The sequence below is a fragment of the Dermacentor andersoni genome, chromosome 1 (assembly GCF_023375885.2).
Source record: "Dermacentor andersoni chromosome 1, qqDerAnde1_hic_scaffold, whole genome shotgun sequence".
NCBI classification, from domain to species: domain Eukaryota; kingdom Metazoa; phylum Arthropoda; class Arachnida; order Ixodida; family Ixodidae; genus Dermacentor; species Dermacentor andersoni.
In genome coordinates, this window is record NC_092814.1 from 375,805,965 (window position 1) to 375,833,474 (window position 27,510).

At 46.6% G+C, this 27,510-nt stretch overlaps 1 protein-coding gene across 1 annotated transcript in view; it reads left to right on the forward strand.

Moving 5' to 3' along the window:
* Ttc30 (tetratricopeptide repeat domain 30) overlaps positions 1-21,837 on the forward strand; it is a 53,732-nt gene extending 31,895 nt beyond the window's left edge. Inside the window, exons 7-8 of the mRNA XM_072285867.1 lie at positions 14,533-14,731; positions 20,859-21,837. Coding sequence (XP_072141968.1) covers positions 14,533-14,731; positions 20,859-21,581 — 922 coding nt within the window. The 3' untranslated portion in view covers positions 21,582-21,837. The remainder of the gene's footprint in view (positions 1-14,532; positions 14,732-20,858) is intronic.
* Positions 21,838-27,510: the final 5,673 nt, after the last annotated feature.

The window sequence follows — 27,510 nt, forward strand, 5'->3', positions numbered from 1 at the left end:
CACAAGCAACAATGCGCCTGATGGTCTTTGACGACTGAAAAGGGTCGGCCATATAAGTATAGGCGGAACTGCGCAACTGCCCAAACTAGGGCCAGAGACTCAAGCTCAGTGATGGTACAACTAGTTCCGTTCAGTGCTGGCGTAAGCGAGAACACGGTAGTTGCCGCGCTGGCGTTGTGCTAGCACTGCGCCGATTCCGTGGCCGCTGGCATCAGTATAGACTTCGGTAGGCGCAGAAGGATCAAAATGGGCCCGAACGGGTGGCGTTGTGAGAAGGTTGATTCTATGCGAGAGCACGGAAGCCTCGTTAACGCCCCACTCGAAAGGGGCGCCTTTCTTCAAAACTGGTCTCCGTAAGGTCCACAACAGGTGCTTGACTACCTCTGCACCAGATATATCTCCAGGGGACAAGTCAGTCCACACAGCAATTACATCGGTAGCCCCAACCCTACACTAGACGCCGATTTCAGCGTATCTGAAATACATGCCGCTCTACGCAAGCTTAACCGTCGTTCTGCTCCAGGGCCAGACGGGGTGACTAACAAAAGCCTTCGCAATCTCGATGACGAGTCCGTGTCCCATCTGACTGACTACATCAACGATTGCTGGCGCAGTGGTGCCCTTCCAGCCGCCTGGAAGACTGCCAACGTTATCCTGATCCCAAAGCCTGGCAAACCATCTAGCCTCAATAACTTAAGGCCCATCTCCCTCACTTCATGTGTAGGCAAGGTGATGGAACACGCCTTCTTAGCACGCATCAACAGTCACCTCGAGGACAACTCTCTCTATCCCCACACCATCATTGGATTTCGCCCTCACCTTTCTACTCAAGACGCTATGTTGCAGCTCAAACATCAAGTGCTAAACGATCGTTCCCGTAACATGAAAGCTATTCTCGGACTCGACCTCACTCAAGCCTTTGATAACATTTCCCATGCAGCTATCCTTGACCAGGTCTCCAACCTCCACCTGGGAGAGCGAGCCTACAATTACATCCGTGACTTTCTCTCCAATCGCACGGCTACCCTCTCGGCCGGGGATTTACGATCAGACCAGCTTCCCCTTGGCAGCAAAGGCACCCCGCAAGGTTCAGTTATCTCTCCCATGCTCTTTAACTTAGTCATGATTGGCCTTGCCAAGCAACTACAGCAAGTCGACAATATCAACCATACCATCTACGCCGACGACATCACCATCTGGTCGTACCGAGGCAGTGATGGTCAAGTGGAATCAGCCCTCCAAACGGCGATTGACACGGTTGAAGTCTATCTCCAAGGGACCGGACTGAGCTGTTCGCCCGCTAAATCGGAGCTTCTGCTATACAAGCCCATTCAGCGGGGTCGCCCTCCCAAACACCAATCTGATCACCGACCCTGTGACGCCATCACCCTACGCCTTCAAGATGGCAGTCCTATCCCACACGTCCCTAGTATCCGGGTTCTCGGTCTCACCATCTCTACCAACGGCTCCAACGCCTTGGCTCTCAACAAGATCTGTGCCCAATCTCAAAACACCCTACGACTTCTTAAACGTATATCTAACCGACGCGGAGGACTCAAAGAAGAAAGCCTTCTCCGACTCATCCAATCCTTTGTCATATGCCACATTACCTATGTTGCTGCGTACCTCAACTGGTACCGGGCTGAGCAAAACAAGATCGACACCCTCATACGAGGGATCTACAAGCAAGCACTTGGTCTCCCACATTGCACCAGCACTGAACTCTTCAACCAACTGGGAGTTCACAATCACCTTTCCGAACTCATTGAAGCCCAACAACGCTCTCAGCTTGAACGGCTCACCCTTACTGAAACGGGGCGCTTTATTCTGTCCACGCTTGGCTTCACCTACCATCAGCAACAGGGCCCCAAACAACCGATCCCGAACGACATCCGTAGCTGGATCTACATAGACCCTATCCCTAGAAATATGCACCCTGAATATAACAGGGCCCGGCGCCAAGCTCGGGCCGGAGCTATCATAAAAGCCCTTGCCCACGTACCTGGCGTCACATTTGTTGATGCAGCCCAATACTCCCATTGCACAAGATTTGTGGCCGTCGCCACACGCGATGGAGTCCTACACCACGCCTGCAGCGTCACTACCCCCACTGCGGAGACGGCTGAAGAGGTGGCCATCGCCCTAGCCGCTTTAGATCCCACCTGTCACACCATAGTGTGTGACTCTCGCTCAGCCGTTACTAACTTCAGCAAAGGCCGTATTTCTCCCCAAGCTCTTCGCATCCTCTGCCAGGCACCACACTCTAAAGACAGCATAATCTCCCTAACATGGATCCCGGCCCATGCCGGCCCTGTCCACCCACACCTCCCCAATCTCAACGAGGTCACCCACTCCATTGCGCGAGGCCTAGTCAACCGCGCCGGAGTCACTGGAGATGAGTTGGGCACCAGGGACAGTATGACAACTTATAACGATCTCGTGAAGGCATTTTACCTCAGTCGCCGAATCTTCCCCCCGCCTCACCCAAAGTTCAGCCGGGCGCAGGCTACCACCCTGCGTCTATTACAAACAAACACGTACCCTTCACCCGCCCGCCTCAACCTTATATTTCCGGACGTCTACACTACCCCCAACTGCCGGTGCTGTGGAACTCACCCGGCTACACTTGCGCATATGCTATGGGAGTGCCCAGCACAGTACACCCAGACTAACACCACGACTCTCTCGTCGAGGTTGCATGAGGCTCTGCGGAGCTCCGCCCTCGACGACCAAACCTGGGCGACCCAGCACGCCCGCGAAGCGGCGGCGAGGCAAGCCCTCGACGTCCCTTCGTGGGAGGCTTAGGCCCGGCCATCATAAAGTGCTGGTTCTACAATAAAAGTTTATTCCTCCTCCTCCTCCCTTCAAAACTGGTCGTGCTACGGCCGCGAAATTTTTCACGAAGCAGTGGAAGTACGAGAAAAGTCTGATGAAGCTGCGCACATCGTTGACACACTTCGGAACAGGGAATTGCTTAACAGCATGGATTTTGCCCGGGTCCGATTCCACTCCGTTCGTATCAACGAGATGTCCAAGCACGGTAACCTGGCGACGGCTAAAGTGGCACTTTGATGCTTTGAGTTGCAGATCGCCTTGACAAAAAATGTTCAGGACTGCTGAAAGGCGCTCGAGGTGCGACTAGAATGCTGGGGGAGAATACTATAGCGTCGTGCAAGTAGCAGAGGCATGTTGACCATCTGAAACCATGAAGAAGGCAGTCCATCATGCGCTCAAAAGTGGCCGGAGCGTTGCCTAGACCAAATTCCATTACTTTGTAATGATAAAGACCGTCGGGTGCTACAAAGGTAGTCTTCTCGTGGTCTAGATCGTCCACGGCAATCCGCCAGTAGCCGGAGCGAACGTCGAAGATGAGAAATGGCGAGCACGGTGTAAGGCAGCGAAGGGCGTCATCTATGCGAGGTAGGGGATACACGTACTTTTTTGTAACCCAGTTAAGGTGCCAATATTCCACGCAAAATTTCCATGAGCCATACTTTCTTTTTCTCGAAGACAACAGGTGATGCCCAAGGACTACACGACGGTTCAGTAATGCTCTTGGCTAGCATTTTGCGAACTTATTTGTGAATAACTTGACGCCCAGCCGGCGACACTCGATACAGGTCGCGAAGAATAGGAGGGGCACCACCGGTATTTATGCGATGTTTAACAGCTATAGTTTGGGCCTAAGGGCGATCGTTAAAGTCAAGATATCGTAGCAGCAAAACGGAACGCGGTAGAGCTCATGAACGTGCGCGGACGGCAAGTCGGGGCAATCATTTTCTGTAAGTAGACGATGCTACAAGTTGCCGAATGCGATTGTAGAGTTTGGTCGGTTGAATTGTCTCCTGCAATAGATGCTACCGAGTGATCCTCGAAAGAGCAAAGCTGGCCAGAGACACCCCGTATGTATGCACTTGGGTGGTCAATTGAAAATTGACCACGGCACGCGCAATTCGCCGCAAAAGACAAAACTGCATAAGGTACTGTGATACCGTGTGTAAGGAGGACGTCTTGCATGGGAGCCGCAATGTAGTGGACCTTCCAGCACTGGCGAGGATGGCACAAAGCCAGTGTAAGTCAGTAGCGAAGTTGGCAAGCGAACGAAGTCTACGAAACTGAGGCTACTAAGGGTGGTTCAGCGGGATCCAGGAAAGGCCGATCAAGGCGGAGAGTAGTGGCTGAACAGTCCATGAGAGCAGAATGCGCGGAGTGGAAGTCCAGACTAAGAATGATGTCGTTGGGAAAGTGGGCGATGAGAGGGGAGAGAACGATAGTGTAGTGATCAGCGAAGGAGACTCGGGTGGCGCACGTAACAATTACAGGGGCTGTTCCGCTATCAGCGACACGGACAACAGGCCTCGCGGCGGGTGTTATTTTCTCCAGGAGGTTCCGAATGTCAGCGCTCATGACAGATAAATGCGCCCCAGTATCTATAAGAGCAGAAAGAGGAACGCCGTCGCCTTGCACTTCAAGAAGGTTCATATGAGTGGGCAGCGTCAGTGCAGCATGTGGCGGTATAGGCATAAATGCTGCGTCGCATCGATGCGCTCCATCGTCTAGGTTACCTGCTGGGAGCGTCAATAGCGAGTCGAGGAATATCAGCGACAGAGCTGGGGCGAGCAAGATTGTCGGCGTTGGGGCGTAAGCGACCGTGAATAGAGGCGGTTCGGTGCAGGAGATTCACTGGCGGCATTATCGGATCGTGCTGCATAGGGACGAGAAAAAGAGTTTGGACGAGAGTAGCCAGTATAAGTGGTCTCGGCCGCGGAACTCCAACGACTGCGACCGTGGCAAGAAATGTGCCCAATTCGACGGCAGCGAACACAAATGGGCTTGTCGTCAGTAGTTCGGATGGGTTGCGCAAACCTGCTATGTAATAAGAAATAGGATGGGGCGGAATTGAAGAATCCGGGCGGGCGTCAGGGTGATGGGCGCCGCAGATAGAGTGAAGACCCATGTTGGCGAACTCTAGGTGGACAACTGCCTGAATCAGGCAAACGACAACTGCTGATGACTTGGAGGTGCTGCAGGCGAGAGCAACAGGATATGTGGCCTCAATCTCTCGCCAGATGGTCCTGGTAACATCGCCAGTGTTGTTAGGACGAGGTGCATCGGCACAGGAAGATGTCGCCGCTGTGTTTGGTAGACGGACAAACTACTGGTCGATACGTCAGATTTTTTTGATAGTTCCTCGCGGCGGCACTCTTTGATAACTGCATTCGCCGTCGCCACGTTGTTAAAGACGAACAAGTTGAAGGCGTCATCGGCGACACCTTTGAGAAATTGGGAAGCCTTGTCTGGCTCAGCAATGTGTGCGTCATGTCTGCGGCATAGAGCCATGTCGTTTTGAATTTACGTGACGTCGGGCTCTGTTGACATCTGCACGCGACTGGCTAACTCCTTCTTCGTGGCAAGTTGGTGACCGTAAGGGCTGCCGAACAAGACTCGCAGTTTTTGTTTAAGTGTATCCCAACTATTGAGCTCATCTTCGTGCGTCCGAAACCAAGCTCGAGGTGTGCCACCCAGGTAAAAGGCTACGTTGGCGAGCAGGTTAGAAAGGTCCCACTAGTTATTAGTGCTGCCGTGCTTGCACAGGCCGATCCAATCCTGAACGTCTTTCCCATCTTTTCCCTAGAACACGCCAGGATCGCGGGAAGCGAAGAGTGTGATCAGCTGTCGCAGCCGGTAGAGTCGAGCTGTTGTCTCCGAGAGCCATGGTGGAAGGCCGTCCACTGCGAAGTTCCGTGACGAGGACAGAGAACGTCCACTTCCACCAAAATGTTACCTGGGAAGACGCACACGAGAAGTTGTATACCATTGTACAGGGTGTCCCAGCTGACGTTAGCTAGAGTGTAAAAATAAGCGGCAGCCATGCAGCAGGACACAACCAAGGTAATGTTGTTTGTCGTAGCTTGGAGATACTCAAAGTATATTTATTACGTATAATTAGATAACTGTCTTGCTTAATTAGTTAACTTCTCAGATAATATAATTACATGAAAAGTATCAATGAGAAAATAGCAGAGCGACATGAAAAACTCGCCGATACAGTTTGCTACTGCTCAATACGTGCTACATAAAGGTGTTTTTCCAACGTGAAAGAAGCCCCCGAATACACGCAAAGTGCCTCGAGTGGTCAGTTGCGCGGCAATCGGAAATTAGATCGGAAATATGCACGAGATGATCAGTACAACTGCCCATTTAGTTTAGCTGAACCCTAAGCTTCCCTCACTTGCTGCGACAACTCGACGCCAGCTGGCGATCATATCATGCATGAACCGATCAAATACATTCATCCTGAAACACTGAAAACTGTCTTAATTGTCTCTTTTTAATGCCATCTGGGCGGCTGGGTATATTCCGTCCTCGTGGAAATAAGTTATAGTCATCACGATACTTAAACAAGACAAAGGCCCGTCCTTAGCCCCCAGCTACAGGCTATTAGTGCTTACAAGCTGTCTGTGCAAACTATCTGAAAAAAAAGGTAAACCGGCGCCCCATCTGTTTGCTAGAAACTAACAAAATACTAGATCCCTCCTAATGTGGTTTCTGACAAGGTGGGTCAACATTAGATCACATTGTTCGCATCGAGGCAAACACCAGAGATGCGTTCCTGCATAAGCAGTTGTTACTTTCAGTATTACTAGATCTAGTGAAAGCGTACGACACGACATGGCGCTTCAGGATTCTGCGAGATCTTTGCGCTATGAGTTTTTGTGGTAATATGTTAAACATAGTCCAAATCTAGTTGTCTAACTGCACGTTTCCCGTAAGAGTGGCCAATGGTTTATCTGACTCATTCACCCAGAAAACGGGTGTGCTGAAAGGGGGCGTGCATAGTCGCACATTCTTTGTACTTTCGGTAAAAATACTGTCAGCAATGGAAAAGAAACCTGGGGCCGTATTCTGTAACGGTTCGCTTTCGAATCGGTTCGCTCTCACGAACGCCATTGGCCGGCGCTTCGTTGTCGTCATCCCTGGTGGGCGTAACTCCGTCCATCCATCCTTCCATGCATCCATCCATGCATACATACATACATACATACATACATACATACATACATACATACATACATACATACATACATACATACATACATACATACATACATACATCTTTGTTATACATGTGAATTCATGTTATACATGTGAAACATGTTATACATGTGAAAAAAAAAATTTTGGCAAACCATATCTCCGACAAGAGATACTAACACCATAACTTTGCACGGAACAGAAAACATACCTATTTCTAGCGCCGATTGCCCCACCGTATTCAACACGTTTTTTTCATCTGTTTTCACTCAGGAGGACTTTTCCAATGTTCCAACTTTTCCGGAACTTGATGCCGCATACATGGAACCAATCGATATCACTGTTGAAGGCGTTAAATTACTCATTAGTAACCTCAAAATATCTACTTCCGCCGGCATTGACAACATTAATTCTAAGATTTTAAAAAACACCATCACTGCCTCAAGCAAGATCTTATGCCATATTTTTCAACAATCCCTAGCATCTGGAAAGTTACCCACCGATTGGTTAATAGGAAAAATAATACCAATTCACAAATCTGGAGATGTTCATACACCTGACAACTATCGTCCCATATCTTTAACCTGCATATGTTGCAAAATGCTCGAGCACATAATCACTTCCCACGTGTACAGCCACCTAGAAGCTCACAATTTCTTTTTTTCTAATCAGCATGGTTTTAGGAAGGGATTTTCTTGTAACACGCAATTGTTTGAACTAACGACTGACTTGCACTTTAACATGGACTGCAACCTTCAAACTGACTGTATCTTTCTTGACTTTTCTAAAGCTTTTGACCGCGTGCCCCACTGTCGCCTAACTTCTAAATTATCTGCCCTACGACTTGACTCTTTAACATTATCCTGGATTCGTAATTTTCTTTCTTTTCGAAAACAGTTTACTGTTGTTAACAATTTATCTTCCCCGTCTTCTTCTGTTAGCTCTGGTGTGCCACAAGGCAGCGTCCTTGGCCTCTTACTCTTCTTAATCTACATTAACGACTTACCCACCCAGATTACTTCCTGCATGCGCCTTTTTGCCGATGACTGCATAATCTACCGTCCTATTCACACGACTGACGATCACTTAAAACTTCAAGCAGATCTTAACCTTATCGCTAACTGGTGTAACAAATGGCTCATGACACTAAACTTTACAAAGTGCGAGGTGATGTGCTTCAGCCGAAAATGTGTAAATTCTAAATATTCGTATCACCTTAATAACACTATGCTTACCCACACTTCATCATATAAGTACCTTGGTGTTGTTCTTACAGATAATCTTTCATGGGCCCCACACATCACTTCTACATGCGCGAAAGCATCACGTTCTCTTGGCTATCTACGACGCAACTTGCCAAATTCCCCGCCAAACATTCAAAAACTCGCTTTCCAAACATTCATTTTGCCACAGTTAGAATTCGCCTCCCCAATTTGGTCTCCTCATCAAAATTATCTAATAAATATGACGGAAATGATACAAAACAGAGTAGCCCGGTTCATATCCCGTAACTACAGCATAAACTCAAGCATTACACAAATTAAACTAGACCTACTGTTGCCGCCTTTAGATATCCGCCGCAACATCGCTCTTCTCTGCTTATTCCACAAATATATTTACACTAATAAACGAAGCCGGTTACAACTACAAACACCCCTCTTTTTCACGCAGATTACATAATAAGTTCAGTTTCATGCGCATATACGGTAAAACAAATGCATTTAATTCATCTGCACTACCACGTGCCATTCGTCTCTGGAATGACCTCCCCGATAACATAGCCTCCATATCTAATCCCGACACGTTCCGCTCTCAGTTACTCATGCTTTTCCCATTTAATACCGTTCACGAGTGACCAATCTAGTGTATGTTATCGTGCATTTTTGCCATATTGTAAATCATTTTCATAAACGGTATTCCTTTGCTCTGTTAACAGTAACAAGTGTTCGTGTGCCTTCAGATATTGCTTTGTATTCCTAGTGCCTTCAATATTGTGTAACACAGTAATCTTTTTATAGCACTGATCCTGTCGGAAATTTGTACTTTATACCTTTACTGTTTAATATGCCCCCCTTACTTTATGCCCTGCCATAGGGCCTGTAAGGTTCTTTTGAATAAATAAATAAATAAATTCCCTGCATACCGTGATTCCCCGCACTATGTTTTGTTGCGTATGTATGGATGATGAGCAGAGGGGTTTCAAATCATAAACATTGCTATCAGCGAACGACAGGTTCAGCTTGGATTAAACAAATGGGCAGATGTAAATGGGTGTAAAATAAACACACCGAAAAGTGCGTGCATATTCTTCTCAAACAAATGATGTGTAACCAGTCTTACAATCAATCGAGATGAACTATCTGTGAGCAGTGAAAGCAAATTCCTTGTAAGACTCTGAGGTTGCCTTCCTCCCCATTTAAATATCTGAAGGTAGAATGTCTGAAGTCGATGAACCCTTTAAAACTTCTGCCGCGGGCAACATGGGGTTGTGATCGGAGGTACCCTTTGAACTTGTACAAGAGTGTGGTCCACTCATGCCTTGATTACGGTGATATATTTTATAATTATGCAACACAAAGTGCGCAAACATATTATTGTAGAACCTATATATCGTTGTCATTTTTTGTTGCATATCTATTTTACGCACTCTACAGCGAAATTTTTAGGCCACTATAGAGCTGTGTCGCATATAGCTTTGACATTGACCATAGCATCGACATCATATCATTTCTTGACATTGTTTGGTCATCCCTGGCACTTACGCCATAAAACTTGATTAATCATCGTTTAATGTTGCCTTGCGTGCGCACAGGGCTCTTGGCGTCACGGAAGAGGTATCTACTGCTAACAATAATCTTCATAGTTGAGTCGCATTCAAATTTTCATTGTTGGAAAGGTTTGTCGTTAGTACACTAACAGTATAAGACCCCGTGACGTGCTGCGTGTAGTCACTGCAAGGAAGAGTTAGTGACATTTTGCCTACAAAGTTCCTAGTGAAACGCTACGCAGGCGGCGGTGACATTCGGAGCACTGTAAATTCCCGCAACGGACGTTTCGCCTTGTGCTGCAGACGTTCGCTCCTTCTGTTGCGATAGGGTTAGTACTCGGTAGTACGTATAACATGGCACTCCGACTCGAACTATCGTTAAGAACCCTGTAGTATAACCACAGCGAGCAGATAGTTTTTTAAACAACGATTTGATTTGCGAATTACCCCCACTTTTCCGTATCAGGTATGTTTATAGACTTTTGTGGGCCGATCCTGGTGGTAGTGCAGTCGAAAAATGTGCGCTGATCTCAAAGGCAGATCTAGTACCGTTACTCCTCGTGGTATCGCAATGGGCGGCACAACCGTCCTCTACTCCCATGTGGTACCAGTGCAACCGTTTGGGAACGCTGGTACCTGGAGTAAGGGAAGCGTTCCCTCATTCTTCTCGTGACAGCTAGCGTTTTAAGGCGCGGTCATTGAGGCTCTGCAACTCTGGTCGAAGAAGCAGACGCTGCCATTTGAGGCGCCGTGGCCTCTAAAATAAGGTTTATGGTGGAAACACACCGTTCTTACGCCCATCTGGCTCAGTAAGACTGTCGTTCATCAATGGCAACTATAGGTTGAATCGTCTTCCAGTACCTTTCTAACTTCAGTACCTTTCTAACTTTTTTCGAATGGTTCCCTGTGGGAAGAGGGCCATTATAATAGATATGGCAAGAGAGCCGCTATAATTGAGCTTAACTCGACTAGACTTTTTACTGCGTTTTGAGGCCTGCAAATACAAAAGAAAATAAACTAATTTGGTTTTCTTGGTATAGCAATCATCAATTTCGAGCATGACCACAGTCACAATCACACTCGGGATAGATAACCACTTGTTACTGATAGCCATCTAATATATGTTCTATTCGAAATATCACTAGCTAACTGATGCACAGTTATCGACAATACTATAAAAACGAATGCTTTTTACCTATATATATATATATATATATATATATATATATATATATATATATATATATATATATATATATATATATATATATATATATATATATATATATATATATATGTTGTGAAGCTTAATAAGAGGTACAAATAGAAGGTCGTGCAAGTCTACGCCCCTACATCCAGTCATGATGACCAGGAAGTCGAAAGCTTCTGTGAAGACGTGGAATGGGAGATGGGTAAAGTCAAAACAAACTACACTATACCGATGGACGACTTCAATGCGAAGGTAGGCAAGAAGCAGGCTGGAGAAAAGTCAGTGGGGGAATATGGCATAGACTTTATACGCTGCGCTAACCCTGGCATCATACAAGATGTGGACGTGCTCGGCAAGGTGCGCTGCAGTGATCATAGGATGGTAAGAACTCGAATTAGCCTAGACTTGAGGAGGGAATGGAAGAAACTGGCACATAAGAAGCCGATCAATGAGTTAGCGGTAAGAGGGAAAATAGAGGAATTCTGGATCAAGCAGAACAAATATTTGGTTTTAACTCAGGAAGAGGATCTTAGTGTTGAAGATATGAACGGCAATCTTATGGGCATCATTAAGGAGTGTGCAATAGAACTCGGTGGTTACTCCGTTAGACAGCATGCCAGCAAGCGATCGCAGGAGACGCAAGATCTGATCAAGAAACGCCAATGTATGAAAGCCTCTAACCCTACAGCTAGAATAGAACTGGCAGAACTTTCCAAGTTAATCAACAAGCGTAAGACAGCTGACATAAGGAAGTATAATATGGATAGAATTGAACATGCTATCAGGAACGGAGGAAGCCTAAAAGCAGTGAAAAAGAAACTAGGAATTGGTAAGAATGAGATGTATGCGTTAAGAGACAAAGCCGGCAATATCATTAGTAATATGGATGAGATAGTGCAAGTGGCTGAGGAGTTCTATAATGATTTTTACAGTACCAGTGGCGCCCACGACAATAATGGAAGAAGAGAGAATAGTCTAGAGGAATTCCAAATCCCACAAGTAACGCCGGAAGAAGTAAAGAAAGCCTTGGGAGCTATGCAAAGGGGGAAGGCAGCTGGGGAGGATCAGGTAACAGCACATTTGTTGAAGGATGGTGAGCAGATTGTTCTAGAAAAACTGGCCACCCTGTACACGCAATTCCTCATGACTTCGAGCGTACCGGAATCTTGGAAGAACGCTAACATAATCCTAAGCCATAAGAAAGGGGACGCCAAGGACTTGACCAATTATAGACCGATCAGTTTAGTGTCCGTTGCCTACAAGGTATTTACTAAGGTAATCGCAAATAGAATCAGGAACACCTTAGACTTCTGTCTACCAAATGGCCAGGCAGGATTCCTTAAACGCTACTCAACAATAGACCATATTCACACTATCAATCAGGTGATAAAGAAATGTGTGGAATATAACCAACCCTTATATATAGCTTACATTGATTACGAGAAAGCGTTTGATTCAATCGAAACCTCAGCAGTCATGGAGGCATAACGGAATCAGGGTGTAGACGAGCCGTATGTAAAAATACTGAAAGATATCTATAGCGGCTCCACAGCCACCGTAGTCCTCCATAAAGAAAGCAACAAAATCCATATAAAGAAAGGCGTCAGGCAGGGAGACACAATCTCTCCAATGCTATTCAGAGCTTTCAGAGACCTGGATTGGGGTGAATTGGGGATAAGAGTTAATGGAGAATACCTTAGTAACTTGCGATTCACTGATGATATTGCCTTGCTTAGTAACTCAGGGGACAAACTGCAATGCATGCTCACTGACCTGGAGAGGCAAAGCCGAAGGGTGGGTCTAAAAATTAATCTGCAGAAAACTAAAGTAATGTTTAACAGTCTCGGAAGAGAACAGCAGTTTATGATAGGTAGCGAGGCACTGGAAGTGGTATGGGAATACATCTACTTAGGACAGGTAGTGACCACGGATCCCGATCATGAGAATAAGAGTGGGCTGGGCTGCGTTTGGCAAGCATTCTGAGATCATGAACAGCAGGTTGCCATTATCCCTCAAGAGAAAAGTTTACGACAGCTGTGTCTTACCAGTACTCACGTATGGGGCAGAAACCTGGAGGATTACGAAAAGAGTTCTACTTAAATTGAGGACGACGCAACGAGCTACAGAAAGAACAATGATGAGTGTAACGTTAAGGGATAAGAAACGAGCAGATTTGGTCATGGAACAAACGCGAGTTAATGACATCTTAGTTGAAATCAAGAAAAAGAAATGGGGCATGGGCAGGACATGTAATGAGGAGGGAAGATAACCGATGGTCATTAAGGGTTACGGACTGGATTCCAAGGGAAGGGAAGCGTAGCAGGGGGCGGGAGAAAGTAGGTGGGCGGATGAGATTAAGAAGTTTGCAGGGACAACATGGCGACAATTAGTACATGACCGGGGTAGTTGGAGAAGTATGGGAGAGGCCTTTGCCCTGCAGTGGGCGAAACCAGGCTGATGATTAAAATACGCACACACACACACACACACACACACACACACACACACACACACACACACACACACACACACACACACACACACACACACACATATATATATATATATATATATATATATATATATATATATATAGTAATATTACCTACCTGCCGTGGTTGCTCAGTGGCTATGGTGTTGGGCTGTTGAGGACGAGGTCGCGGGATCAAATCCCGGCCATGGCGGCCGCATGTGGATGGGGGTGAAATGCGAAAACACCCGTGTACTTAGATTTAGGTGCACGTTAAAAAACCCCACGTGGTCGAAATTTCCGGACTCCGCCACTACGGCGTGCCTCATAATGAGAAAGCGGTTTTAGCACGCGAAACCTCATAATTTACTAGAAATATTACCGAGAAAGCTATCGATACTGTTGAACAATTCTCACTTTACCAATAGTTCTGGATGCAAGAAGCACTTGAAAATATCTCATGCATGATAGAGCACTATCTTGATAAGTGGTTCCATAGGCAATAGTAGCGGCGATTCTTCTGATGATCCACTCAATTGGTTTGAGTGGATCACCTAAGCCTAAGCGTTCCTACACCAGTTTACGTATGAAGAAGCTCGAAGTGAATTGAAATGAATAGAAAATTGCACTGACCACCTTTAAACAATGTGCTATATGTTCTAAATGAGCATTGAAATATAGCGTATTATCAATGTTAATTCCTAAATACTTAACAGTCTGTGACAGAGTTATCGCAGAACAGAGACAGCTGTGACAAGTACTCATAAGAGGTAAATTGGACGAGACGGCTTAATGAATTTATGAGGGCTATGTAAACACACGAGAGTATTGCAGATTTTGTTTACCACATACCATTCAAGCAAGTGGTGTATACCTGATTGGATTTCTAGCAGCCTCACTATAGGTCGAATCACATACATAAAGCGCACCGTACATAAAGCGCATGTGTAGTTGCCATTGGCCATTTCACAGCCTACGAGGTATTCTACATCAGTGTAGGATATGAAAGAGGAATCTTGTCACTCCATAGCCTGGCACATCGTCTCGCAGGCTGCTCCCGCCTTTTCTGTACGAGTTCTTGGAGGCCCTCCTCGCCCAGCAGACGGCGCCCGAGGAAGCGTACGCCAAGCTCGAGGCCCTGGCCGCCAGGCAGGCCGACCGCCTCCGACAGATGCGGCAGCAAGGTGCACCACAGGCCCAGTGCGAGGCCGTGCTACGGGAGAGGTTTCTGCCAGCACTCATGGCTCAGGTGAGCGAGTGCCGGCACTCTTGGTACGTCCAATTACGTCTCACCTGCCGAGAAGTGTGGTAAGCTACCCCGATCGGTGATTATGGCTGAACCACGAAATGCACGAAAACCGTAGACTGGTGGCAACGCCACGTGCCGTTAGTCCACCAGCATAGCCTGACCTCATTGATTTGGTCAGTTTCTCTTCCTGGACGTTTTTGCATAAAGGAAGATTACATTGGTTCCTAAATGAACCAAGCACACAACAAAAGCTGGAGCTTTTTCTGAGCCGGCGCTGCTACAACAAGAATAGTTGTAAATCTGTAAGGTTGCAACAACGTACCAACACCGCAATTTGGGCACCAAATTTGCCAAGGAATATATTGGCTTCATTTCTGGCATGACCACTCTTGAGCCGAACGAATAAAAATATATAGTGTTGGTCCAATGCCTAACTAGACAACATTTATTTAGATTTGGTGTTAATTCTCTTTTCGACGTTGGGTGCATTATTTTTTATTTGCTCACTTCTCTATTCACGCCGTTTTCTCACTCTCTCTCTCTCTTCTTCTATGGTGGAGTTGGCTGTCTTGTGCTTTACTACATGCATCTCTTTTTTTTTTCCTCATTTTCGACTATGTAACTGGCAACACGTATCACTGTGCTATTTCGCCACAAGTTTTATCATTTCATGCTTCATCGAACATGTCCAAATTTATTTTTTTATTACTTCGCCATCAAATAAAATCTAACTGGAATAACTTTAAAGGAGACCTCTCTTGCCCGTCTTCCACAAAAGCAGGCAAACACAATAATATCCAGTGTGTCAATCCGCGTTCCTAATACATCAAAGTCGTGCTTATAGATCGGTAAACAACAGAAGAAGGGGAACCGAGCGGCTCGATTTTGTTAATCATGACCACAGAAAGTCAAGAGACAACGAAACAGAGGAAAGCATCGGGGAAATTAACTGTCATTGAAATTGGAATCTAGAAAATGATGAATCAAGGGGAAATGGAAGTGGACGAAAATATAACTTGTTGCCGATGGTGGCCGAACCCACAACCTCCGCCCGCCTTAGGCGTGTGTTCCACTGCAAATTGTGCGAAGGCGACGGCTATAAACTTGTCCACTAACTTTGGTATTCATGTGTTAGGAGTTTTAGCTAGCGCTGCTTAGAGCCATAGTGTTGAACATACTTTTTGTGGGTTCAGCTCGCACCGGCGATAAGTTATCTTTTCCTCGACTTTCAATTATTTTCTACATTGAATTTTAATCACAGCTATCTTCCCAGATTCTTTCCTTGGCTTCATTGTCTGTTGGTTTTATGTGGTTATTGGAAATGTGTACACAGATGTGAATGATGCGAATAAACACTTTAAGAAGCAAGTATTCGCCGCAAGTTTTCAATGTGTCATTTGCCGTCAATCAACACCGACTTGCTCTCTGTCTTATGGGGCGTCCTTGTTGAATATATTGTATACAGTACATTCGATTGCACCAGATTAAATGCATTGGAGTTGTCAACTTTAGCATTGCAAATTCTCTTCTCTACGCACCTATTTATTGCGCTTCCATCACCTGCATATCTACCGCTAAGACCAAGCAAATAATTCCACGGAAATACTCAAGGTGGTCGAAGCATTATGGAAAGCTTCGCGCTTCATCCTCATCGAGGGGATCGAATACCACCTGCGAATTTTAGGACCGCTCGTTCAAACTGAGCTGACGAGGAGGCTTACCAAGTGCACTGAATTTTAATTTTTCTCTCGCTTGTGTAACTGTGTGATAATAATTTCAGCTTTAACAGACGAACCTTTACAGGACATACTATTTGGACTTTGTGGTTACACTTGCTGTCTGCAGTTCACGTCCACAGTGGACGTACTGATAGTTCGTTAAATTCTACAAGCAGTCTTGTCGTTTCTGTAGCAACCGGGCAAGAAGGCAGCTGCTACAAACTTAATGGGGAAGAAGGTCTGATGCGGAAAGCCAGCGTTTCGCTTGGCACTCTAAATAGAGCGCTTGTGGCGCATTTTATGCGACGCTACAACGATTGTCGCTCTTTATTGGCTATGGCACTCCTTCCCCCATTTTGTCTATTAGCCGTATCTCCTTGGCGGACGTTGTATACTCGTCATTCGTCGTTTCAGTGGTAAGGAGGGTTGTCAGCAGTAGTCGAGCCAGCTGTAGACGTATCTTCCGGTTTGGGGTCGTGGACCTCGCTGTGGCTTTCCTTCATCACCTCGGGCGCTGTTTGATAGGTCTGAGCAGTGGTTATCTGAGGCATGTGTGTGTTCTTAGGTAGAGGAAGAGGACATGTATTAGCAACCATTTCGTCTGCATGCATGAATCGTTCCTGGCCTTGCAGAAGGACTACGTATGTTGCCAAACTGGCTCGCCGAACAATCGTTCCTTCTAGCCAAAGTGGGTCGGAATCCTCGTGCATGGACATTGTCACGTGAACTAAACTTCCTTTACGACTTTTTGTTTTCCTGTCCATGGTATCCAGTTGGAATCGGCTCTGGCCACTTGGCCAACTCCGGATGAAAAATGCTGATACGCCATTCGCGGTGCCCAAGACAGAAAGCCCTATGCGGTCGCCTTGCCAGTTTACAATGTAAACAGGAACTCGTCCAACCGATGCTGAACGGTCCGAGTTGTCCCCGTGTGCTGCTCGTCAAGCAGCTGGCGTATGAGGTTCTTCTTTGCAGTCTGGCTGAGCCTCTCTTCTGCTTCATTCGAAGCCGGGTGGTATGGGGGTGTCCTTACCTGTTGCACCGCGTTGGCTCTGAAGAAAGATGCCAACGGGTCAAACTGGGATCCATTGTTTGTTACGATCTGCGCGGGAAGTCCAAACGTTGCAGACAATGTGCGAGGCTTTTATATCATTTTCACTGTGGCGGCATAGTTTATATGAATAACGTCAACCCACATTTCTAGAATGGGCATCCACGAGAACCAAAAACCTGACATGTCTTTAGAATGCGAAGTCTAGGTGCACCCACTGCCACCATCTGGTGGGCTGCCCCCATCACATCAGCTGTATGTGTGGTGCGGCGTGCTGGTCGAGCTGGCAGTTGGACAGTCTTTTATCATCACCTCAATGAGTTACTACAACTTTGGCTATGAGCAAAACGTGAACAAGGATAATGCAGGAGCCAACATTTCGACAAGTGGACTTGTCTTCTTGAAGTCCCTTGAAGAAGACAAGTCCACTTGTCGAAACGTTGGCTCCTGCATTCACCTTGTTCACGTTTTGCTCATCGTCTTGAATCGCCATCTCCCGCATTCCCCGTCTTTTCTCTACAACTTTGGCTGCCACACGTGACTCCTTTATAGCCTTTCATAGGTATACTTTGTGGCGCTAAATACATTTCTTGAAAAGGTAGAGAAGAAAGGAAGACAGTGAAGCGCCAAACTACCAACTGTTTAATAACAGCCTGAAAGTATACCTAGGAAATATAAGCACCAACTTGCCCAAGAAGTCCTTTTGGAATACCTTTATAGCCGTTTCGTGTGCGTGGTACCTGTGTGTCCCTAGTGTAAACTCCATAGCGTCTCTGACTAAATACTCAGGAATGATTACTGTGGTGTCGCACGACATACAGCCTGTATCCAAAGACACCTCATTTCTGCCGTCGAAACATGGCGTCATGTCATCAGTAAGCCTTCAGGCCAGTCATTCAAAACGAAAATTTTAGTTTGGGACATTATGCGGCCTTTGCTTCCGCTCAAATCTTCTCTGCAGAAACTGCTGCTGGTTGTACATCAGAAAAAAACAATACCTAGTCACTCTTGTCTCCTGCGTTTAGAAACGGTAAACGCGACGCGAATCTACTTTCGCAACCTCGGATGGAATGTCATAACAGTTCGGAAAGCGAACGGTTCACTTCGCCGCTTGCGTCACTAAATAAGCCGCTCGCAAGCGGAAGGCGGAAGAAGAGGAGGACGCGTCCAATAGACGAGAGGGTGCACACCCGGAAGTTCGCGTAGTCATATTACGTGCTAGCAAAAGAATTGCGTAGTTTTTGTGCTTGCTCATTAAATATAAAATATAAATTGAATGTTATCTGGCAAGTTTGCAAGTGTAAAGATGCGGTGCCGGGCATTTACGCAATCCTTGAAGTTACTTATAAGTGGCATTATTTTTCATTCTCAGCGGTATCTCAGCATTCTCAGTGGTATCGCAAGCGTAAATGAGCTGGAAGAACGCAGCGCTATGTCGCTTGCTACCGGGATCTTGCACGATGTACGAACGAGGAATCCACTACCAGTACTTCCTAAGTAAGGAGCGCAAAAAAACCGTGAAGTGGTTCTTATAGGGCCGCCTTTACTAACGTACTATATCAATTTTCATTCTTTTTTCGTCCATAGTCATCGGCTCGGACATGGCTCTCTCGCTGCCGCTATCGCAGCGATCTACCTCTCCGCGCGTGCCGTGATAGAAGCAATAGAAATCGAGCATTACGACGTACGGGCACCGCATTGCCTGCGCGCAGTAAAATGGAAGAGCGTGGCGCCGATGGTGCGAGCTGTGCCATGAAATTGAGGATGCGAACTGCCGAACTAGAGTAAAAATGGCAGCCAAATAAGAGATCCCCACAGCCTTCTAGTCTTGAGTCGGCAGTTTTATCAGCCGAACAAGGTGAACGCTGGATATGCCAGTGCTGAACCCTTCTGACTGCTGAATGGCGATCTGCAGGCTATGGACGCTGACGATAGCACAGGAAATTCGATCTCACCATGCAAATACCTCCTTGGCATCGGCTTTGACAGCAGCGGCCACAGAAATGCTGAACCAGCCATTCTAACAGCCAACACAGCAACTGCGAGTGCAAATGTGTGGAGACTGTCGGCAATAGAGATCTAGGCCATCCCGATTAATGCTTCGCTTCGACAGACCTGCAGGTCGCTGTCGATGAGCCGCATCACCCAATTCCTTCCTCCGCGGGGAGTGACCACTGCTACGCTTGCACCTGTGTGTTCGTAGTCTGGCCTGCAAAAGGTTGGCTTAGAAAGCTGCTCCAGACGTGGTGTAAATAATTTTTCGTCATCTCTTGGAAGGCGTATCGCATTTCCAGCCGTGGTCGACACAGAAAGAGCAACGCCAAACAGACGAATAGGGCAAGTGATAGCGTCTCAGGCAACCAACGCACGCGTGCGCGACGCCAGCGTGCCTCCGGAGTCGCGCGGCCAGGGTCGCAAGCCAACAGCCAATCCAAAACAACCGAACCCAAAGCGAACTACCTCTTCGCCGGTTCCGCTCTTAGCCGACCACGGGTTCACTTTGAAGATGATTGGCACATTCGTAACGTGTTCATAATTTGCACTGCCGCCACGCGGTCCTTGACAGCCGGTGATGCAAGCACACATCTGATTAATCACATGAGGCCAAGTGAACCGTTCGCTTTCCGGCGGGTTATATGATTCCGCTCCTTCGTTTTTTTTTTTCCGTAGATCCATTTGCAGCAATAAGCAACCAACAACAGCATCTAACGTCGCGAGTGCGTGGCTTCAACGACATCGGTTTTGTCTGGCCAAGAAGGCCAACTAGCGGAAGGTTATTGCAATAGACGGTGAACTCAATCCTAAAAATTTATTTATGATAGCGTTTTACCCCGAGCTCAACCACCTATGATTGGTTCTTGATGTCCGCATAACCGTTCTCGGTACTGCTCAAGGTGGACGAAGCTATACGCTAGGAGCTTGTGTTCGCTGTGAATAACACAAAATTAAACAGCTCCAACCCCGCACGACGATGCATCGCAAACAAGACCTCGCTTTTCTTCCGGGTCATAGAAAGTTCGTACTACGTCATTTGTCAGGAGTTTCCTGATTTTTTAAAAGGCATTTTCTGTTTCCGCATCCCACAAACACAGTTTAATGCGATAAGCTAACGCCTTGATTTGCAATAAATACATAGGGCTCATGGAACGTGGTGTGTGACCACGTTCCATGATCTAGAACCATTCTGTTACCCAAAACGTGTACCCGAAGTTATTTAAAAAAAATCAAAGCTCACGGCCATTCTCTCAGCGGAAGTTATAGAACTGAAGTCGGTAACATGCTGGGGCCGTCCCATGAAAGATGCATTCAAGTATCCTTTAGTCGTCGCAGTTACAAACGCACTCGCATTTTTCTGCAGGCGCGCATACCATGGGAGGCCCGCGACTACCCTCTGGTTGAGCGTCTCTTCCGGCGCTCAGTGGAACTCTGCAGCGACGAGGACTGCTGGCGACTCAACGTCGGTCACGTCCTCTTCGTCCAGGAAGGCAAATTTCACGAGGCTGTGGCTTTCTACGAGCCCTTGGTCGAGCGGGAGCAGGACCGTGACCTCCTGCGGCTGAGCCCCGCCCTGCTGGCAAACTTGTGCGTCGCTTACATCATGACCGGCCAGAACGAGCAGGCGGAGCAGCTCATGCGGCGCGTCGAGCAGCGCGAGGAGCAGCTCGCCTACGACCAGCCGGGCCAGAAAATGTTTCACCTGTGCATCGTGAACCTCGTGATCGGCACACTCTACTGCGCCAAGGGCAACTATGACTTCGGCATATCGCGAGTCATCAAGAGCTTCGAGCCGCATGCGAGCAAGCTGGGCGCCGACACGTGGTTCTACGCAAAGCGCTGCCTGCTGGCGCTACTCGAGAACCTCGCCAAGCAGGTGGTTCTCGTCAGGGACGCCGTCCTCTACGACCTCCTGAGGTTCCTAGAACAGTGCGAGCAGCACGGTCGCACGTTGCCGTCTGCCACGGACATTAGACCGACTCCAGCGGGGCTCGGTAGTCGCAGTGTGGCTTACGAAGCTCGCCGCATGAGGGCGTTGACGCTCAGGCTCATGGCAGCTGAGCCACACGCTTTCAGGGGTCGCTAGAAGCTGGGAGTCTCTGTCCTGTGCGCAGGAGTCACACTTTACTTGGAAGCTAAGTACAGCGCTGCTCCATCAACTATAACCGTATCATCTGAATCGGCCGTAAATTATATTCCACGCAAATGAGAGATAATTTTGTTCAAATGTGAAATAAATGTTGTTCATTCAGACTAGAAGGAATTGCAAAATTCTCAGCCAAAAGCCTACTGTTTATCAATTAAAGTATTTCTGTATCATGAATTTGAATAGATCAAATATTTCAAAATACTGAGCGAGAATTCATGTTTTCTGTGTCTTAGTAACACGTCTAAGGGACGAACTTGTAATCAGAAAGTCGCGCATATTTTTAACTTGTTGAAGTCGTGAGAAGTTAAGCCCCCATCGTGACCAACAGCAACGGGTTGTGAGTAGGAATCCGTGCCAGCGCTATCACTATCGCCTATTGTATTGGCGGCCCGCACACACACAAAATACACAGATCGGCAACCTCGCTACTGCAAAGATTGCCACATCGCATCTATTCTATGTTTGTTAGTTGCCAATTTTTTGAAAGGTTGAGGGAGAAAATCACTGGCGAGAGGCTGCTTTGGATAACGCGTCACCTTAGCCCAAGATCGATCAGCAATACTATTCTGGACATCGTTAACATTCGCAATATCCTCAGCTCTCATTCAACCAGAGGGCTGCTGTGACTTCTCTGATTAGCTCAAAATGCTGTTGTTACATAATTAGAAAACATGACGCAATTTGTTAATGTCCAACGTAGCACTCCAAGTCGGGAAAGGCACAAGGAAAGCGATCCCGTGCACTGCAGGGGCACGTTAACGATCTCCTTGCGGTCAAACAATTCTGGAGTCCAACACTACGGCATGCCTCATAACCAGATCGTGATTTTGGCACGTGAAACCACAGAATTCAATTTAATTCAAGGAAAGCGATAAAATTCATGGATGTTTCGGGGTTTCGTAACGTTTGACGATTGGGCACCATGAGCAGCATGTACAACTCTCAGATATGAAAGCGATGTGATGTGCCCGCTGCACACTTTACTGACAAACACCGACGTTTTCAGTGGGCTTATACGAGCAACGGGCACGACGGCTCGAGCCGCTGTTTATGTATGCACTCTGAAGAAACGCATCGCTCCATGGTTCATGAATCATGTGTGACAAATGCAGGCGCGCACTCAAAAATCACCGCGCCGTGACCTCTGTCGCCCTGCATCATCACAGCATTTACCGTTAATCTACGATGTACGGCTCTGTGGGAACATACATTTGTTAAATGAGACATCGACACACTACCGCTCGCAACGGTGCCGCTCCCCTGTGTTTTCAGCCACCCCCTTTACAATTGAGGTAGTTAGCTTAATTGACCTCAGTTTGGCGAGCTATTCGAATAGCTGCCACGGTTCGGTCATCAGTAAGTTTTCCAACTAGAGGGTCAACAAATGTTGCTCGTAATAGTTGGAATGCTGGTTTACTTGTTTCTGAAAAAAAAAGTTGCAGAAGGGGAGTACACAACGACCATTTGAGACAGGTATGCCTATGACTACCAGGTCTACCAGGCCGACGTATGAGACAGGTCTACGAAAAGCGTCTGCGCGCCTGCCAAAGCGCCAGAAACGCATCTAAGCACTGCTATTCCCCACGCCATCAGACCCCTGATGAAGGGGCCGGTCGGACTCCGAAACGTCGGCTTCTAAAATAAGTTTTTTAGAGTTTTCCTTCTCTTTAATTCCCCAACTAGGCAGATATTTGCTGAATCTTAACATTTCAGCATTCAGTTTCAATCATTATTCATTACCAACTCGTCACCACGTGCGTGGCCCTCTTTGGCTATATCTGGCCCTTGTGCCACTAAAAAACATCAAACTGCCTTTCCTTCCAGTTACATTTTTCTTTTTTTCATTTGGCTGCGTAAACCAATATGAAAATAAATTCATATTTACTGTCTTTATTAAGGATACGAAGCAGTATTCCGACCAGAAATTCTTGGGGGATGGACGCAGAATTATTCCCCCACATTAAACACAGCTGTATTGAAGGGACATAAGAGGAAACTAAGCCAGGCCATATTGAAAGATTAGGCTTCTGTAATATAAAATTTGTCATTCGTAGTGAGAACATTTTGCAAGCGACAAAATGGAAAATCGCAGTGGCCCCACTTGTTTTGCACTATGGCAGCTGTCTGATTTGTGGTCAGCATCGGCTGATTCACTGAGTGGCAAAGAAGGCGGTCACGTGGTGATTACTCCAACTTGTCTGTTCTGGCGGGGGCGACTCAAACTGAGGAGCAGAAGTGGGACTTTCGGCAGAACTATTCTACGCAACAAAGTCATGTATTGGTTGATAGGAACCAATGATAGGCTTCTAAATAAATTAGCTTTATCTATCTGACTTCGCTAATTGATATTTTCCTTTAACGTTTCTTCAAACAAAGTAGCATTTTCGAGATATCGACGCACTACACTTTTTAGGAATGAGCTAGTCCTTGTCTATGCCATCTCATTTTCATTTCTTTTGCGGAGTATCTTCTCGGAAGCAGTATCAATCAACTAGTATTGCAAAAAGGCTTCTTTGAGGGTTCTAGTATTTCTTAGACGAAGGAACGTAGCGTCTACGTTCATTAGCTTTGAAGCCTTCAGTATTGCTTACCTTCTGCCTGTCATTCTACGTATTGCAGGAATCTCCACTATTATTTACTCAAGATACACTTGCAGCCAAAGGACATCATGCATATTCAAGGGCATATTTCCAAGTATCAGAAGACGATTGCAAGGCTTCGAACACAGCAGGTGTTTCAACGCCAGCACAGCCGCCTTGGATACCGCACATGTCCCCCCCCCCCCTACCCCGCCCCGCCACTTCGATTCTGTTCCCAAAGATCGCAAATGCAACAGGTGTACACGCTGTTTTATTTTCTGCACCAAATAACACAGGGTGTTGCACTGATAACTTGTGATAAGCGCACTTGCATATGTGTTGTCATGCAGACTGTGAGGTTTGGCGGCCAAAATAGGTACGGCATTGCGAACAATACGGCTCACAAGTAAGAAAAATATTATAGCAAAGTTTTAATTGACAATTTTAGAGGCAATATTGCATTCACAACAATCATCGTAGGCACTACGGCGTGCAGTATTTTGGCTGTCGGCCCAAACGAAAATTTAATAGCATGTTAGTGACGCTTACCTCCTCACCCTATTAGGAAACGCCACCTACTTCTCCATTGCGCGGGCACCAATGCTAAACAATTGCGGGTTCTCTTCAATCTGATCCATAAAGCCTTTGTTTTTATTTGCTGCTATTGAGAGAGACAGAGAGAAGGCCGCCATCAAACCCGTGCGAGCGAAAGCTTGCACTACTGTTGGTATGCATTCGCAATGGATAGGATAGAGGGATCGACGTCACTGGTGCACTATATCATATTTCTTTCGGTACTACCATACTGGGCCACCCGCTGTGCCAATGTACTGCAGGCTCTAGCACCCAAGACGATTTTGTTTGTAGAATAAGTCTTTTTTAGTTAATATAACTTTGGGTCCTCAATTCCCTAATTATAAAGATTCCTCTGCAATTCCCAACTAAACAGTTATTCAATTTATGCTATTTTAAGATACCGTGGACTGAACGGAAGAGGTACAAAATAGCCACATCGCTAGACTGTGTGCTTAACGTCGCATGAGCATGAGCGCGTCGCAAGAGTGCACCGCACATGAAACGTTCCGCTAGGGCGAGTAGTTAAGCGACCACTTAGCGAATTAATTTTTTAGCCCACAGATTCGTTCAATTATTACGTAAGATGATTGAGCTGGGTAGCCGACAATTCTGTGGTACTACACGTCTGGTACAACGGGTACATGAGCTCGAGCTGCTGGTTACCGGAGCATTCTTTACCATTTACGCCTAGTCAAGCCGGCGGAAAGAGGGCGGTCTTCAGACATATGTGACAACCCCCCCCCCCCCCCCCCAAACTGGCACCTGGCAACCAGGGCCCACGGCCCCCCAACCACACTGTTACTACGCCACTGTGTCTGCTATTTTCGTGTTCTTGGCTGTGCAGCAAGTTCATTTATATTGAAGGACCATCGCACATTCTTTTTAAGATACGATTAAGTTCTACTTCCACAATAGCTGGCATGATTGTTGCGCTAAGTTACACCTTGAAACAGCAAATATGAATTTAAATAAAACTAACATAAAGACAAACACCTTTGTGTGCTCGTCGTCGCAGCATATCAACAGCGGAACAAGCGCCTGCACGAAATCACTCGATCTATTCAACGTTATTAGTCACACAAAAAATCAAGGCCTCAGATATTCAGCGGCGCGGCGACTATCCCAGAGGCTGGTCCATTTTGCCGATTACGCTAGGTGCACTGAAAGCCAATGTCGGCTCTCAGTATCGGGAAAGGGAGCGTTAGATTTTGTGGTGGATGGACGTGTTTTTCCAGGGTGCCGTGGCGGCCACAAAATCATAAGTTTTGCGCATCCTTTGAGCTTGCTTCTGTTTATGATTTGCTGATGATTTTAGTGGTTAAATAATAATTCGATAGTTTCCTTTGCTTCCGTGTCTTTTTTCGCGCACATTTGGATTTTCAAAATAGTCAGAGCGTACTTTCGCGCCACGTGCTTTAACACGTGCAACCGGGTGGGACGTTAAGTCTTTATAGCCTTCAAATAGTAGCTTGGAAGTGGTAAGACTAATAGATATTAGTGGTGTTAATGGGTGTACTTTGGTATGGGGAATATTGCTTTAGTAGGAAACTGACAGCGTGGCCGCGTGGCTGAACACGTGCGAAAACGTGGCCCTTAAGCCTGTGCGGCATTGATTGCTTTTAAAACATTGGTGAGAATTACTTTATCACATTTTAAAGATTTAGGTACTGTGCGTATTGGTTTTTGCTAGAAGGCACGTGCTCTGCATTATTATAGTATTATAGTATGGGCATTAAAAAAAGCCGTGCTATCACGTCAAGAAAGCCGGGAAAGCCTGCAGCATCCCTCAACGCAGACGAGGTGACGGATGAGAATGGAGAGGGAATCAAGTCAATCGGCCCACACTGGGATGTCGATGATAAGCTCAACAAAATGGAGGCTTTCCAGGAGGAGCTTGTCAAACAGGTCGAAGAGCTGAAAAGTGAGCTAAATATAGAGCGTAATGCACGTAAGCTGGTGGAAAAAAGACTGCAAGCAGCCAAGAAAAGTTGAACAGGGCTGCCATAGTGAATGAGAATGGTCGTGAAAATGGAACGCAGACCCCCCCCCCCCTCGTGAGAGGAGAGGGAGTGCCAGCAAAGTAGGTGGTACGCGTGCAACGCGGTGAGGGATGGATGGATGGATGTTATGAACGTCCTCTTCAGAACGGGGCGGTGGTTTGCGTCACCAAGCTCTTGCTATTATACTACCTACTGTCCTACCTAGGTTAAACAATAAAAAAGAAAAAAAACAGCACTATGAACTACCACACCCACATTTTCTGATCCCCTATCGCGAACTGTGCTTTTGTACGTCTCTGTCTGTTGTCGTTTCCCTACTTTTCTTCCACCAATCCTCCAATCGCCTCTTACTATTGGCTATTGCGGACATGTTTACTTTAACACTGCGCCCACTGAACCCATGGGCTTCAAGGAGGCCAGTGGTGCCTAAATCGACCGCTGGGTAGACGTCTTCACATTCTAATAAAAGATGCTCCATAGTTTCCCTAGCTTTACCGCAGCAAGCACATGCTTCTTCTTCATACTTATATCTCGCTTTACAGGTGCGTGTTCTGAGGCATCCCGATCTCGCTTCGAAAAGTAATGAGCTTCCCTTTGAGTTATCATAAATGGTTTCTTTCCTGATTTCATTTTTCCCCATAAGTAGTTACTCATGGCAGGTTTCTTTTCCATTGCCGCCACCCCTGAGATTATTTCAGCCTCTCTGACTTT